The sequence below is a fragment of the Diadema antillarum genome, unplaced genomic scaffold, assembly GCF_040938485.1.
Source record: "Diadema antillarum isolate AM-2024a unplaced genomic scaffold, OU_Dant_1.0 seq00000810_RagTag, whole genome shotgun sequence".
Classification (NCBI taxonomy): domain Eukaryota; kingdom Metazoa; phylum Echinodermata; class Echinoidea; order Diadematoida; family Diadematidae; genus Diadema; species Diadema antillarum.
In genome coordinates, this window is record NW_027271690.1 from 1433643 (window position 1) to 1449945 (window position 16303).

Below are 16303 nucleotides of genomic sequence, written 5' to 3' on the forward strand. Positions count from 1 at the left end.
CTCCATGAATTGTGCTGCTGGTGCATCTTTCTGCATCACCATCAACCAACACAGCTTCCAGATCAAGGTCCACACAGAGCTTTCAGAGCCAGAAAGTGAGATGCACCTTGGGCGACAACATCCAAGTTCTCATAATGACCACACCCTTCACCCAGCATATCAGCTGCAAAAGGGAGGGAGGAGTGATGATGACATACACACCCAGAGGCTGGGCAAATCTCTTACCACGTATTCATTAGAGATGCTAATCGGTATCCACGGTGACGGCCATGAAGATGCCCTCCTGGTGCCACAGATAACCAGGCAGGCTGTTAGGTGAATAGGGGGATCTTCTTGGTGATGGGTTTACGGCAGATGGGGCACTGCTTGAGGGCCCTGCAGCACTTCTTGCAGAGGGTGTGTCCACACAGGAGGGCCATGTCACGCTTGTTCTCCATGCAGATGGGGCACAACATCTCCTCCTCCAAGTCTTGGAATCGCTCACGCAACCGCCTCAACTCCTCGTCCTTGGAACGACTTCCGGATTTTGCAGATATCCCTCGATGTGCTTGGCTGCCAGGGGTTCCTTGTGCCCATCAAGAAAAAAAAAGACAATTACGAGGTACAAACGTTAATAGATGCAGGTTATCATTAAAAAGAGGTGTATCAACACATGGGCAGATAGATGTAGAGAAAGATGGAATACTTGTACATAAGTCTGCATATATGTCTATATGCTCGGAATTGTGTGTAAAGTGTGTAAAGAAATAAGACAAGAAAAAGACTGAACACAAATATTTGGTGAAATAGATGGAGGGAGAGAAAGAGATACATAAATACATATATTTATTCATGGTTTCCATATTATATCCTAATCTGAATCTGAACACGAGCTTTGTTTTTAAGGTACATTCATGTACCATTCAAAATCTTATTCAAGAACAAACTTCCTGATTAAGGGATATGCCACTACACGACAATCCCCTTTGGAATAGCCCCATCATCCCATCAAATGTTTTCAACGCTATGCCTACATTTGACTCAAGGTAAATAATTTGTCCATATATCATAATGAAATAGATAGAAATGATTGGTTTACACCAAATGGTCAAAATGACAATATAGCTGATGATGCTGAAAATGATGAGGATTGTGTGATGATGACAATCATCACAATAATGATAACAAGAAGAAGAGGAAGAAGAAGAAAAAGGATAACCATGACATCTGTTAGTAATCTGAAAACTTTTACTAGCTCTTTCATTAAGATGTGGTCATATTTCCAGGAATTATATAAAAGACATTTAAAAAACAAAGAAATTATACAGAGTTTGTTACCTAACTTTGAATGGAAATTCTATATTCTAAGAACATCAATGGCAATATCTCAGATGTATCTCTGATTCTGGCTAGATATCAACAATAAAGAGTGGTACAATAGACAAACAAGTTTTATGAACATTTTCAGAGACATTGCATATCAATGAGAAAAAGGACAAAGAATATGACAGCAGAGCTACCTGGTGACACAAAGTACCAAGAATGTTAAACAACTTGGGAACTATGACTGAAAGCATATAATCATGCTTTCATACAACAAACAAAATGTACTAGCAAACTACTGTACTGATAACATATGCTGATCATACTCAGTTCAAGTTCTGGATCATGTTCATCTGAACATTGCTACAACTAGACTCTACCGGCAATGCAAATATATCATCATCATGCTATGAATTGAATTTTCATGCACTACTTTAGGACTAAAGTCATGTGCACGCTCACACCACTGTTAAGTTGAGTATGTCACAACAGCATGTTCTACTTTTCACAAATCAAAAGAAATGCCACACAAGAACTAAAAGAACACTAAGTTTCCTACTCCACAATGCTTTGGGAATGCTTTGATTTCCATCAGTGAATTTATCATGAAGAGTTGGCAAGCATTTGCCCACTGGTTCAAGAAATTTTTCCTTTGTGAACCAATTACGTAAGAAATCAAGAAGTACACGTAACATAAATTAAAATCCTGTGGTGACTAGAGTTAAAGGACAAGTTCACCTTCATAAACATAAGGATTGAGAAAATGCAACAATATTAGTAGAACACATCAGTGAAAGTTTGAGGAAAATTGGACAATTGATGCAAAAGTTATGAATTTTTAAAATTTTTGTGTTGGAACCGCTGGATGAGGAGACTACTACAGCTTGTGAGTCATATGCGTACAACAGTATAAAGAAAATATAAAAGAAAATTCAACATATTTTCACTTTTTTCGCATAATAAAAGAGCAATTGACTTGCCTCTTTCTAAAGGCAGGGGGAATAATATTACCCATAACAGTTATCGGTAACGAGTCAGGGGAATGTGTACTTTTTTCAAATGATGGAATTTTGTGAAATTCTCTTTATATTTTCCTTATATTGCTGTACGCATGTGACATCTAAGTTATTCATACACTGCAGTAGTCTTCTCATCCAGCGGGTACTGCACAAAAACTTCAAAAATTCACAACTTTTGAACGGATTGTCTGATTTTCCTCAAACTTTCAATGATGTGTTCTACTAATATTGCTACATTCTCTCAATCCTTATGTTTATGAAGGTGAACTTGTCCTTTAAGTAATTAGTTTTATCAAACCTCCCCAGCTAAATTCCCCCTACCCCCAGTCACCCAAATGTATGTGTGGATTGAATGACTGCAGCAATATTAGTGAAACACATCGGTGGAAGTTTGAGGAAAATCAGACAATCCTTTTAAAAGTTATGAACTTTTAAAGTTTTTGGGCCACCATCACGGGATGACAGGACTACAACAGCTTGTGACATCACTGTAAGACAATGATGTAAAGAAAATATGAATGAATTCAATGTATTTTCATATTTCTTACCTCATTTGGGAAGTAAGGGGAACAATATATCCTTTAATATGTGCCAGTAACAAGTCAAGGGAATGCATACTTTTCATTAAAAGAAAGTTGTGGAGTTCTCTTTGCATTCTCTTTGTATCATTGTTCTTCAGCAATGTCACAGACTGTAATGGTCTTTTAATCTGATGAAAATAAAACTTTAAAAATTCATAACTTTTGAATGGATTGTCAGATTTTCCACAACCTTTACTGATGGCTTCTACTAATATTGCTGCTATAGCTCAACCATGCATATATTTGGGTGAACGTGTCCTTTAACCCGTTGAGGAAGGGTTGATTTTACTACAACACGCATTTCCTATAGACACCTGCCCGAGTACTCTCGCGACTCATCCTCAATGGGATAATAGGGAGCATAAGATTTTCTCGATGGGGATGTTCAGAGGAAAAAAACATGTTCTGAGCATGCGCAGAAGCGCGCGTCAAGTCGATCTATTTTTAGCTTGCATCATCTGAGTTTTTAACAATGCGTTCCGGGCTTTTTTTTACATCTGCTCAATTTGCGACGTAGAGAGCTACTTCACGCACCGATCATATGGGGGCGCCATTTTATTTTTTATATGTTGCGTCCCAGCATAATCTAAATCTGCTTTTCAGCACAACGCAGAGAAGAGGAGAATGTCCAGCGCAAGCGTCGTCTCAAGCATCCGCGCTGCAAATCTAAAGCTCCCTACTAAAAAATGGTTGGTAGGGGAGAAAAACAACAACAATCAACCTTGTTTTGAGCTCGATGGACCCTGATGATGACCAGCTGGTGTGGAGGAGGAGGAGGAGGATGATGACGAGCTGTTTGATGTCGATGCTTGAGATGGAGGGGAGATGTGATGACCAGCTGCCATAGGAATGATGACAGTGGGTGGGAAATTGAACATAACTGAACGTCCATAATATACATTTACACTGTACATGCCAAAATAAATGAATCTGTATATGTCTATTAATAAATTCATATGATGTACAATCACAAAAGATGGACATAACGGCTTCACATTCGATGTAAGGAACATGGGACGGAACTGCATTCATTTAAACTACCATAATATCAAACTACAGTCTTCTAAAACTAACACATCACTATAAGTAACAAAGAAGAGAACCAAAAGATGCTAGATGTGTTCTCAAAGCAGAACCAAGATTCTGATCCCCAAACTCACTACAAACGTAAATCCAATGTAGTATGAATGCTAAACACACACAAATCTTCAAGGCCAGGTTGCAGAGTCATATAAATGTAAGTGATGCTGACATGATTATAGCAACACCACAAAAAAAAAAGAGATTATATAATGACATGCAAAGACATGATAATTATACATGCAAGGGAAGTCTAACTCACACATTATAAACATTAGGGTCAATTTCACGTTACTTAGATTTTTGGTGTCTCCCTCGCATTGCTCCCATGAGTGGGAATAATGACCTTCGAATAGAATTGTCATTAACCCTCTATATATGGAGCATCAAGAAACAAGTAGAGCAACAAGTGATTAAATCGACAAGATTTTCCATACTTTAGGAGGATCAAACTTGGGCAGAGTGATGGCTGCTTACCTCGGTCCCTCATTTCTCTGACTGGTTGTCGACAAGTGGTGCACAATTTCACCTGCACACAGCAGCCTGGGCAGGGGAGGCAAACAATATACCCATCAATACAGACAAGCATGGAACAACGGTGTTTTGGTGGTTTTGGTTGGTTATTGCCTAGTGGATATTTACCACAGATGCACTTTTTAAACTGGTGAGCACATCAGGTTATTGCAACTGATTAAAAAAAAAGAAAAAAAAAGGGGCATTTATACTTGGGTTGGACTTGAACTAACTTGAACAAAGGTGTTGTATCCATTAAGACTACTCAGCCTCTGCTAAAAGCCAGTGCTGGTTCTAATTCTTATGCCTTGCAGCAGGTACTGTCTGCCTTCCTTCCTTCCTTCTTTCCTTCTTTCTTTCCTTCCTTCCTTCCTTCCTTCCTTCATTCATTCACTCATTCATTCATTCATTCATTCATTCATTCATTCATTCATTCATTCATTCATTTATTCATTCATTCATTTATTTATTTATTCATTCAGCCATTCATTCATTCATTCATTCATTCATTCATTCATTCATTCATTCATTCATTCATTCATTCATTCATTCATTCATTCATTCATTTTTATCATGGCTATTACTAAGACACAGAATAATATGTTTTTTAATACAATGTATGTCCAATAAGGGCAATTTGTCAGCCAGTTGAAATACAAAAACCAATTAACTCAATTATTCACTCATTTGAAATGAGTTTATTGTTAACCTCAAGAGCATCCAATCATGCATTCTGATGAGAAACCGCCATGTCATCATCCTTGTTCATCGTTACAATTGAATTTTGAAAATATTCTCATTCCTCATCTTAATCGCTATAAATTCAGAAGCTGTGTACCTAGTCCAACCAATTTATAGATGCTCAAATTCAAAAGTCTAAAAATAATCTGGAGGTCTCCTTTAAACTGACCTTTACAAACAGTCTTGTGTCCACATGGCAGGAGAGTGACCTCTGCCCTTTTGCTGGAACAGATTGCACAGACCGTCTCCTCCACTTTCACGGAGCCCTTCACCTCCATCTGTAGGCAGTCAATGGCAAGACGATAGCATTAGTGACACCTGCACTCACATCTACATTTTTTTTTTTTTTTTTTTTTTTTTTCCCAGAGCGCTGCTCACTGGTCACAGCGAGTCTTCTTTTCTGTGCCTCCCCCAATTCTTGCTAAGGTTCTTGCCTGGATTCTCAGCAAGCTTCTGCCTGATCTCAATCAAATCACTTCAACTGGTATTGCAGGAGCATATGTTGTTTCTCATTTTGTACTTCTCTCTATCATTAGTTTATTTCTTATATTTCTCATATGTCATCTGCCATACATTATAATAGTAGAAGTATTTACTTGTGAAATGTTGCAGGGGCTCATGTGTTAGGTTTTATGTGAAATGTGGAGAAAATAAATGACCGAGAAACTTTTGTTTGTTGTGGTATCTTTGTCCTATGAGAGGCTATTATTTTGGGCAACCCTTGCAAGGGTGAGACTGATGTGTTTGGTTCATGAGCCTTGTCCTTTTTTTTCCCCTAGATTTATGGTGTGATTTATGGATGAAGCATGCTTTGAGGTTACTGATCATATAATGTCTTACTAAGCACAATGTAGCTAAGTGTAGAACATTTTTGAGTATACAACCATAGATTTTTTTTGAAGTGTTGCAAACGTTTTTATACATGATCTCCTTTACTGGGCCACATCCTTCCTCTGTACATGACGAGTATAGGCATACAATATTTAATCACTGCATTGAAAAATTCATGCCACTTTTTTTTTAATGTTGCCATAACACTGCACTAAAGGCCAAACAAGACCACCCACAAGCTACTGGTCATTCTGAAAACATTTCTTCTACTCGTATGGCCCAGTGTGCCTGGTTGATACTGTTTGATGACCATTGTTTATCACCAAAGCCAAACCATGAGGGGTCGGTGTCACTTGCATGTTTTCTGGTGCGGGTGTGTGGTGGACCACTTCACTGGAATAGCATATTTCTCTTTGCGGTGGGCGTGAGCTGTGATTCCCTCACACAGGGGATGGCATAATCACAGAAGACCTTGCTCAGCGAGACTCAATGGGAATCAAGCCTGAGCCATTGAGGGAGAGGCATATCGTCGCTGGGGTGAAAAGACCTAGTATCTCAAATTGTGGTGAAAATGACTTTTTTTGGATTAATGGTCAAAAAATCAGTTAAGTGATGTCCTGTCCAAATCCCAGCTGTATTACCCCAAAATGAAGCCACCGCAGCATGTCAAAGGAAAGGCAATCAGATCTAACATAGTGCTTTAGCTGCCATGTTTATTTTTTTTTTCTGCTCCTGAACATTTAACATTTTGTAGATACGAGGTTTCATTGCCCCAGTGACGATGTGAGCTACAGTCTGAACGTCATCACCCTATAAGAACACTCAGTCCTATTTATGTGTACCTTGCAGACGAAACACTTCTGGAAGAGTGAGGCACAGTCCATACAGGCAATCTGGTGTCCACAAGGCTTGAACTGACAGTTGGCCGGCTTCTGACACATGCGGCAGTCTGACATCATGGCTTCCAGATTTCCCGAAGACGGCTCCCCAGACGACGTCGTCCCCTCGGCCTTGGGCGGGGCAGAGGAGGTCGAGGGCTTCACATTGTGATGGGAAGGACCTTTATCGGTGGAAATGGAGATTTTTCGTTCTATATTTTATTTCATTATTTCATCCCCTTAAAAAAGGGTATTAGCCTTCACTTAAAAAGCTGCAGATTCCTTGAAGCTAATAGTGATAACAGACATGGTGCTGATGTACTGTAAAACCAGACATCTTTTTGTGCATGAAACTTTCACAAATTTTGCAAGGAGCTAAGAATCATGAAAGAAGAATCACACAAAACATTTTGGTCAACACCAAACATACCTCTACAATGCCACATTTAATAGTTATTGCACTTGTTGAGATTATGTGGCTTTCTATAATAGATTGCGAGAATGCTGACATGGAGTTCATAACTAATCAAACAGTTCTGGAATACATCATGTTGTTCTTCAAATCTACTTAAAAGAAAAGGGACTCTTTTGCAGCCTTTGTCAATGCTCATCTGTTTGTTTGTATTTTGATGGGCATGATAGAAGTGTCAACAATATGATCTAGCGACTTTTTTCTACAGGGTGCTCATATGACCATGAACATGGTTATAACAAAATCTTGTTACAACAAAGTAAACAATTCAGGCCCCAAATTATCATTGCTAAAAGTCTATTGTGCAAAATTCTCTGTGGAATTTTAATATATCAAATATTAATATGACGATGGAAAACCGCTGGTCCCACATACTTCATTGAAAAAACAGTAACTGCCCCCATGGCATCTGTTGTAATCCTTTGCCTACAAATACAAAGCGGCAGCAATTCAAATACTGTAAAAGCTGCTAGTTTAGCAAAGGCTTGGCTTTCCTGAAGGGACAGGCAGTAGTGCACTAACGATAGCCTGTGAGTCAAATCGCAAAAATGCCATGTGGAGAAAATGTCTGTAACCTCCTCATTCATGAAAATATCTATTCGCGAAAATATCAGCTCTTACAGTATTTGCTGCCACTGCACTACTCTGTAACTCACTTTTCTTGACAATGGGAGCGTCCCCTCCCGTCAGCTGTCTCTCCTGACTGGCACTCCTCTGACGTCTACTATGTTGGGCTTCCCTCTCGGCTCGGGCACGTCTCCTATACACGGGTATGATGTCATTTCATTCATTTCATTTCATTTTATTTAATTTCCAACTAAAATGCATCTACGAAGTACATATAGTTGCTGAGGTCACAAGACCTTGTATCTCAAATTTTGGTGAAAATGAGGTTTTTTTTTGATTAATGGTCATATAAATAGTTGAGTGATGTTTTGTCCAAATACCGGCTGTCTTACCCCAAATATGAATCCACCACAGCATGTCACAGAAAGGCTATCCCATGTGATACAGTGCTTTGGCTGCCATGTTTTTTTTTCCCTCTCCTGAACATTTGACATTTTGTAGATACGAGGTCTTGTCACCCCAGTGACGATATAGACATATTTAGCACAGATAATTACACAAAATAAATACACCGTTGAAAACAAGGAAAACACAGTAAACTATTAAATCATTTTTACAAATACCAAATCTAAATTGATTGGAAATGGGGGGACAGCTGTAAAGTAGAGCTTGTAGTGTGCAGTCTTCTCATAGGCAATAACTAATTCGCTGAACTAAAAAAAAAAAAAATGAATAAATAATTTCCCTTTAAAAAACAAGAGAAGTTCAAAAAGAAATACACACAAATACACAAACAAACGGCAGCTTTCTTCTCAAAAAAAAAAAAAAAAAAGAAGAGGAGAAAAAGGATTATTGTGAAAGAAATAACAGGAAGAGACTGAAGAGAACAGTAAAAAGGGAAAAGTCATCACAGCTGAAGAAGAGGTAGTAATAATATAATAAGGATAGACAATGTAGTAGTTACAGTAAAACCAGTGATATCAGCAAATCTCAGCTGCATTAAGCTGTTGGAGACTAGTCCCGAGTATACAATATATACTCAGGCAGGTGTCTGTGGGAAATGTGTGTTGTAGCAAAATCAGCATATCATCAATGGGTTAAGAGTTTTACGGCACTATTGATTTCCATATTATGACAACAATTAATCGTAAAGAGAGTATGTAACTTTGCTATCTGGCTAATTCACAACATAAATTTCTCACTTGAAGTGGGACACTAAATACAATCTTGTGTCTGTGTGATTGAGTAGTATTTCCAGATCGTACTTTCTCTGCTGAGTCTAGGTGGGTCAGGTAGAATTAGAGGAAAGTTGACTCACCGCCTCTGTTCATGAAGCGTTAGTAGGTAGCTCTTGATCTTGGGGTCTTGGACGAGGTCCAGGGGAGACTTATGATGCCGGTTCTTGTGGCCGAGATCGCCCCCAGCCTGGACCAAGAAACAAACCGTCGCTATCCCCATGTTGACCACCATGCCGCTCACTATCTTGGTTCGGAACTGGTGAGAAGTGTGAGATGGGTGTGAGAAACACACATAAAGGCATTCTTGTGTCAGTGGTGATTGCCTATTTTGTGTTCATTTATTTGACATAAAAAGCCACTTGGATGTTACAAGCACTTGCAAGCCATTTTCATTAGCTGCCACAAAATGCAGCAGACTAGTTACAGCTGGTAGATACATTTGCCAGGTAGTAAACTTGTACTTCCAATACCTTACACCAAGCTCTCCAGCAGAGAGAGGTTATGAGACAGTAGGGCACCCTCTTTGAGAGACCCTGAAGTCTTAACATCGCATGATAATTGACACCAGAAATTTCTTAGTGTCATATCACAAGCAATTACTTCTATTGAACAGTAATATGGTATAAGTACAACTAGTAGATTCGTGCAAAATTTTTTAGAATTGCCCACTGTGCTTGCAAGTTTCCAGAATTTAATATCTACACATATAATATATATCAATATATAACAGTTATATATTGCATATTCAGTTAATACTGAATATGACAACATATCACCCATACTAGTTAGCACTACCTGGGATTAATAAAAGAGTAAGAATACTGTAAAAGTGGAATTTTTTGCGTGAATAATTTTTCACGCTCATTAGGAAAAAATGAATTTCACATGTTTTTAATTGTGTGTGTTCAACAAGATTAAATTGTATTAGTATTACATATTTTGCTATCACAAGCAATAATATTAATGCCTTTTTATTTTCATGCTAGTTTCATGTTGCGCAAAATACACATAAATTTCCACACTCCAAAATTGTCCACTTTAATAGTAATTTACGGAGTTGAAAAACAACAACCCAGAAACAAAAACCATACCTGCTGTATGGAGGGGGAGTCGTCCCTCTCGGCATACACTTCCTGTCGGAGGAGAGCAAGGTGCATGCTGGTGTCCCCATCCTCATCGTCGGCCGACACCTCAGCCCCCTTGGCTACCAGGAGCTCAATCACATGGGTGTGGCCCTGGCCCGCTGCCAGCAGGAGGGGGGTCTGTCTCCGGTTGTTTCTCACATTGGTATTGGCATGCCCCTGGATGCACAGAAATGTTGAAGAGTAGAAGCAGAGAAAGCATACAAAGCATAGGAAGGAGAAGAAAAGAAGAAAGGCAGAATGAAGGGGAATAGGAAGGAGGAGGGGAAAAAGGAGAAAAAGAAGAAGAGAAAGGGAAGGGGTAGAAGTAGAAGAAAACAAAGGGAGAAGAAGGAATGAAGGAGGGGAAAAGGAAGAAGAAAACAAAGAAGATAAAGGAAAATAAAACAAAGAAAAAGAGTCATATTTCAATGTAAAGGATCAACATTTTTACCAGTTGATGAAATAAACAACTGCCATGAATTCCATGATGACAAATATCAACACAGTTGGCTTTGACTGCTTCAAAAAGACAAAAACAAAACAAATACACATTAGCATGATGGAATAAACTAATTATGACATCACAACAGCAAAACTTGCTAGTCATGACCACACAACAATATTCACATGAAAACTCAAAGGTATCTTTGCCGGGGCAAATAAAGCTTACTTCCAATATTTGAAGGTGTAGAAACAAACACAGGATTTCTTTAGTAGCACAACTATGAGGGTTTGATCTTCTGGGTACAATATGGTACATACTAAACTGATGATTGCAAACATGTACAGATAAAGATTTTGTTACTCTTGAGAGAGCTACTTGGGAGAACAAGCAAAGAGCTATTTGAAACTACCTGTGTTATGAGGACTTCCACTACATCTTTGTGGCCATTCAGGGCAGCTAGATGGATGGCTGCATAGCCGTCATCTTTTTTCAGATTTACCAGCTGTCTGGCCTTGGTCACCAACTTCTCGGCCGCACTGCAAAACAATCCACAAAGCAGTGGTTATTTTCATATTCCATACCTCTTGTACCTCACACATACCCCACACAAAGCTAACTGGATGTCTCAATTTACCACCAACGGAAGGAAAATACAGTAAAATCCACATTTTGAGTGTCCCATTTAGGCAAACATGCTTCAAAACAAATCAAAATTTCATGATGGCTTTCCTCTGAACTAAACTGATTGTATGACAATTTGTCACAAAGAATTTGACTACTGTTACACAACCAGTGGATTCCAAGATAGCAAATGAATGTGATTTGAACTACAAGTAACTGGATCTTGATTATATAAACATCTAAAGCCTAATCACACAAAAGTTGACAAGAGCTTTGAAAAATTAGTTTGGAACTTACACAGGAATGAAATGAAAATAAAAGGAGTAAAATGAAATTCAATATAATCTGAGACGCCATGTTCAGATATTGCACTATGATAGGTACAAAAGTCAGCCAGTCAGTGATAAGGTGAAGCAAGGTAAACACAGTCTCTAGCATTGCATGAGAAGAGCAGTGAGAAGGCACATTAGAAAATGTCCACACTGCAGCAAATGATCACATATCACTATGCTTAATTCTTCACATAAAAGAACTTCAAACATCTTAGCGAAATCTTTGCAGTACGATAATATGTAACACCTGTTGGCAAACACAGTCAATGTCTCACAGGCAATTGTAGACATTTCTTGAATATGAGATGGCGATCAAGAATGTGTGCTGTCTAGCTACATACTATTTGTTTCCCTTGAGGGACGCATGATGCAGCACATTGAATCCGCGTTTGTTCTTGAGACTGAAGTCAGCTTCGTGTGCTTCAGTCAGGAGGTCAATGATGTCACGGCTGTCTTTGGCGATCGCGTCGTGCAAGGCGGTGTCCCCATAGCAGTCCTGACATGTATTGAGAGCAATGTAAATGCTTTTAGTCAGCTCAGCTGACTTGAGGGGTGATGAAGACAAGCTTCCTGATATTTTCTTGACATTATGAAAAAGAATGTGGTCTGGATATCCCCATGTCATTATCTTACCCAAAATGGCTCTCTTCTTTTCTTTCTTGGCCAACATATTTTCTTTTCTGATGACTTCTGTCTTGTATCTTCCCTCTTGTTTACAAGATTTTTTCCAAGTAATCTTTTTATGCAAATGATATGCATTATTAAACTTTGATAAGAATTCATCACATTTTCCTCGTATGTTATCACTTGCAGTTAGAAACACCTATACTGGACACCACTAAAGTTGCAACTGATTGACAAATTGTCCTACATCGATGTAAATAAGCACTGAACTGATCAGTGTTTTAGTAGTAGCCATAACAGAAATCGTGAAAACCACTAAAGTTTTTGTGTATAACAGTCATTATGATTCAATCCAGCAAGCAAGCCTTGAGGAATGACTGTGGGGGTCCCACCACCTGTAAGGAGGAGGGGTCACATCAGCTGTGGGCAGGAGCTTACCTGCAGGTTGGGGTTACACTTGTGCCTAAGAAGTACCCTGACACAGTCCACGTAGCCCTTGTTGACAGCCACATGGAGGCTGCTGCACTTAGCCTTGTTGACCAGGTTGATGTTGGCGTTTTTGCTGATAAGATACTCGGCGATATCTGGTTGTCTCCTGTTGGAAGAATCAATGTGATATGAGTGCATTTGAGCCACCAGTTCTCACACCAAATCCTCATTTGAAAGATATCCAGGGTATTTGGATTTTTCAAAATTATATTCAGATCTCCTCAAACCATTCATGGACTAAGAACCCAAGAAAAACACATGGCTTTTATAAATGACATCTTTAAGTCTCTGTTCACGGATGCTGAAGTCCCTTGTCTTTATCTATTTACCTATATTTCCACCAATCCCTCTATCTATATCTGTATCTATTTGTCTTGATTCGATTCTATCTATCTACCTATCTATCTATCTATCTATCCATCTATTTATCTATCTATTTATTCATTTATTTATCTACACATGAAAATATCTACCTATCTAGCTATATACCTATCTATTTTTCGATCTTTCTATCTATCTGTTTATATACACCATTCCATATGTCTTTATCATTCTCTCCCCCTTCTCTCGTTCTCACCCAAAGATGGCATAGTGGAGGGCGGAGTCCCCCTCCTGGTCTTGGATCCCCATGGATGCCTTGCCTAGATGGAGAACTTTGATGACATCTAGATGACCCTGGTGGCTGGCCACTTGTAGAGCGGTCTTGCCTGCCACTTGGACATCCACCTGAATACAAGACAAGAGCATTACATCAATCACTACATTGACATTATACACCTACATACAGTGGACTCCCGTTATAACGAAGTCCTTGGGACCAGCAGTTTTCTTTTTTTATATTGAAAATTCGTTATAACCAAACAAATAAACAATAAACACATAGAGCCAATAATTTTGTTTGTTTTTTTTAAACAGATTTTTATTTTGTTGTAACCGGAATTTCATTATATCCATGTTCATTATAACAGGAGTGCACTGTCGCTGGAATTGAAAACAAGTCAGTATTTGACAGGACGTACTATACAAAAGATGTACTGGATGAGAACTTTGAGGAGAGTATATATGTGCAAGGCCTAAACACAATGGTATCACACGCTCACATGGTCTTAATCAACTGATAACAATGTCAGAGATCACTCCTTCGGGCATTTGAAGTTTGATCTAACTCGTTGAGGACGGGCTGATTTTGCTACGACAGGCATTTCCCATAGACACCTGCCTTGAGTATACCCGGGACTCGTCCGGGACGGGTTAAAGGCATAATTTACCATTTGAAGATGAAACAAAATCCCAGCAATAGTGCTTCAAAATAGTTATAAAATGTGAGTTAGGGATAGAAATAACCAATGTAAAAATTTGAACTAGTATAATTGATGTTAAGTATTGTTAAATATACAAAATGTGAACAATAGTTATAATAAAAATGTTTCCAGACTAAACCATCTACAGTTATGGTTTAATGAGAAAAATAGTGATATCTTATTATATCTAGGCTTTATTGCCAAAAAAAAATATATATATATATATGGTAGGATATTTTGTGATACAACTGAGCTACACATATGCATCAAAAGTGATATCTTTAACCTTTTTTTAAATCACTGCTCCCAAAGGTAAACAAGATCTTTAAGATTTGAGGCTTGGTTTGTTGGAATGTACTGTTACCCTGAACCAGAGTTTATAAACGAGCTACTACCTGTAAGGTAGGAAATATGATGCATGCATCTTCAGTCGACAGCATGTGAAGGAGATGAAAACTCCGTTGCCATGATGCAACATCAACTCACCCATTCAGGATGCTCTGTGATGAGATCTGTGACAGCTCTGGTGTTGCCCTGAGCTGCCTCACTCACTAGCCTGTCGGGGCTTTCACTGGGAGAGTCTAGGCTCAAAATCTGCTGTAGTTGGTCGTTGAGATTACCTGCAATATCATTAGACCACATAAAATGTGTGATATTTGAACAAAACATCTTGATTTGCACTTCTGCAATAACTTAGATAACGTTCAGTTTGAATGTGTTGGTTTGCATCTGTCAATTGTTGTTTGTAAGTTTTAACAGTCCACTTTTACCTTAATTTCATCTTTACCTTCATTATCTACCTTAAATGCAGATATGCTTCAAAGCCCTAACCACGACATCTAACTCCTTTTGCAAGTCCTCCCATAATTAGGAAAGGCAGTGCTCATGTATACCAGTACGACATATCAAACTTTGTTAGACCTTTGAATATAAAGTTATATCACAAGAATATTGCGTACCATCACTGTGTGAGCGATTTGTTTCTGAAGTGTGGTATATCATTTGTAAATAAACTAAAGTTCAGTAATCCTTTCTCATGATACACTATATCGTAAAATTAAACCAAAATGAAGAAGAAGAAAGAAATACATCTGGGAGCTCTATTTTGCAGCAAGGAGGGAATGGGATATATTCTAAAAGGCCTCCTGGCAATTAACGAACTAGTTTCTGCAACACACCTTGAAGTTCTTCGGCCCTGTCTGCTGTCATGGTGTTGTTGAGGTCAGGTTTGTTTGACCTCTGAACTGGGGTCAGGCATTCTGGATTAAAGGTCCACACCTGCTTGTCCACAGAAACCCTGAGGTCCCCGTCTGAATACAGTTTGAGAACTTTTCCAGTTTTGCCAAGTGTCTATCAAAGAAAGCATTACAAGAAACAAAGCACAGAACAAACAATCAATTGACGAAATGCTATAATTTAATTCTATTACAAAATTTCTTTTGTTCTTTCAATATTCCCAGAACTATTGTGTGGTAATCACTTCTGTTCACATGTCTGATTTCCACAGGAGATATTTCACAGGAAAACCACACACACAACAGGATTTTGAAACCATAAGAGCAGAGGTAAATGCTCCATAGCGCATCATGGGACTCATACAATGAAGAAAGAGAGAGAGAAAAAAAGGAGGTTATTGGGCAACACATATCTAAGTATGTAACTGCGACATGCAATCATAGCTCTATGGGGTGTAATCCTGTCTTTAGAATTTGTCAATAAGATGAATCAAAGACCTCCCTGCATGATTCACCGAAGCAAATCCCCTCCCCTCCTTCCAAAAAAAATAAAAAATAAAAAATAAATAAATAAAATTAAAAATTCCCCAAAACACTAAACAACAATAACAAACCAATCAATTCTTACGAAATCTAGAAATCAAGACATTGAGTGGAACTGCTGCCTTACCGCTTGCATGCCGGTGCTCCACTCTCCATGCCCTGCCTGGAGACGCTTCACCAGGCTCATGTCATTCAAGACAGTCACCTCATCTCCCACTGCATACGTGTTAACCTGTGGAAAGATGGCCAACTCGTCACAAATTGTGCAATCTACACTTCATCAGGTCTGCATATGTATATTAATTCACACTTGCCCTGAAACAATGTTCTCTCATAGAAAATGATAAACACACTGAGTATAAACAAA

At 38.6% G+C, this 16303-nt stretch overlaps 1 protein-coding gene across 2 annotated transcripts in view; it reads right to left on the reverse strand.

The window, feature by feature from the left end:
* Window positions 1–272: 272 nt before the first annotated feature.
* LOC139739653 (E3 ubiquitin-protein ligase MIB2-like) overlaps window positions 273–16303 on the reverse strand; it is a 30663-nt gene continuing 14632 nt past the window's right edge. The window contains exons 8-22 of one of the 2 annotated variants that reach the window (XM_071650264.1): window positions 16064–16168; window positions 15337–15508; window positions 14645–14778; window positions 13435–13583; window positions 12807–12963; window positions 12086–12240; window positions 11201–11327; window positions 10314–10523; window positions 9303–9478; window positions 8074–8177; window positions 6910–7127; window positions 5406–5514; window positions 4460–4525; window positions 3624–3740; window positions 273–565 (exon numbers count right to left, since the gene is read on the reverse strand). In XM_071650264.1, the coding sequence (XP_071506365.1) occupies window positions 312–565; window positions 3624–3740; window positions 4460–4525; window positions 5406–5514; window positions 6910–7127; window positions 8074–8177; window positions 9303–9478; window positions 10314–10523; window positions 11201–11327; window positions 12086–12240; window positions 12807–12963; window positions 13435–13583; window positions 14645–14778; window positions 15337–15508; window positions 16064–16168 (2253 nt within the window). In that variant the 3' untranslated portion in view covers window positions 273–311. The remainder of the gene's footprint in view (window positions 566–3623; window positions 3741–4459; window positions 4526–5405; window positions 5515–6909; window positions 7128–8073; window positions 8178–9302; window positions 9479–10313; window positions 10524–11200; window positions 11328–12085; window positions 12241–12806; window positions 12964–13434; window positions 13584–14644; window positions 14779–15336; window positions 15509–16063; window positions 16169–16303) is intronic. The other variant, XM_071650265.1, reaches the window with a different exon arrangement.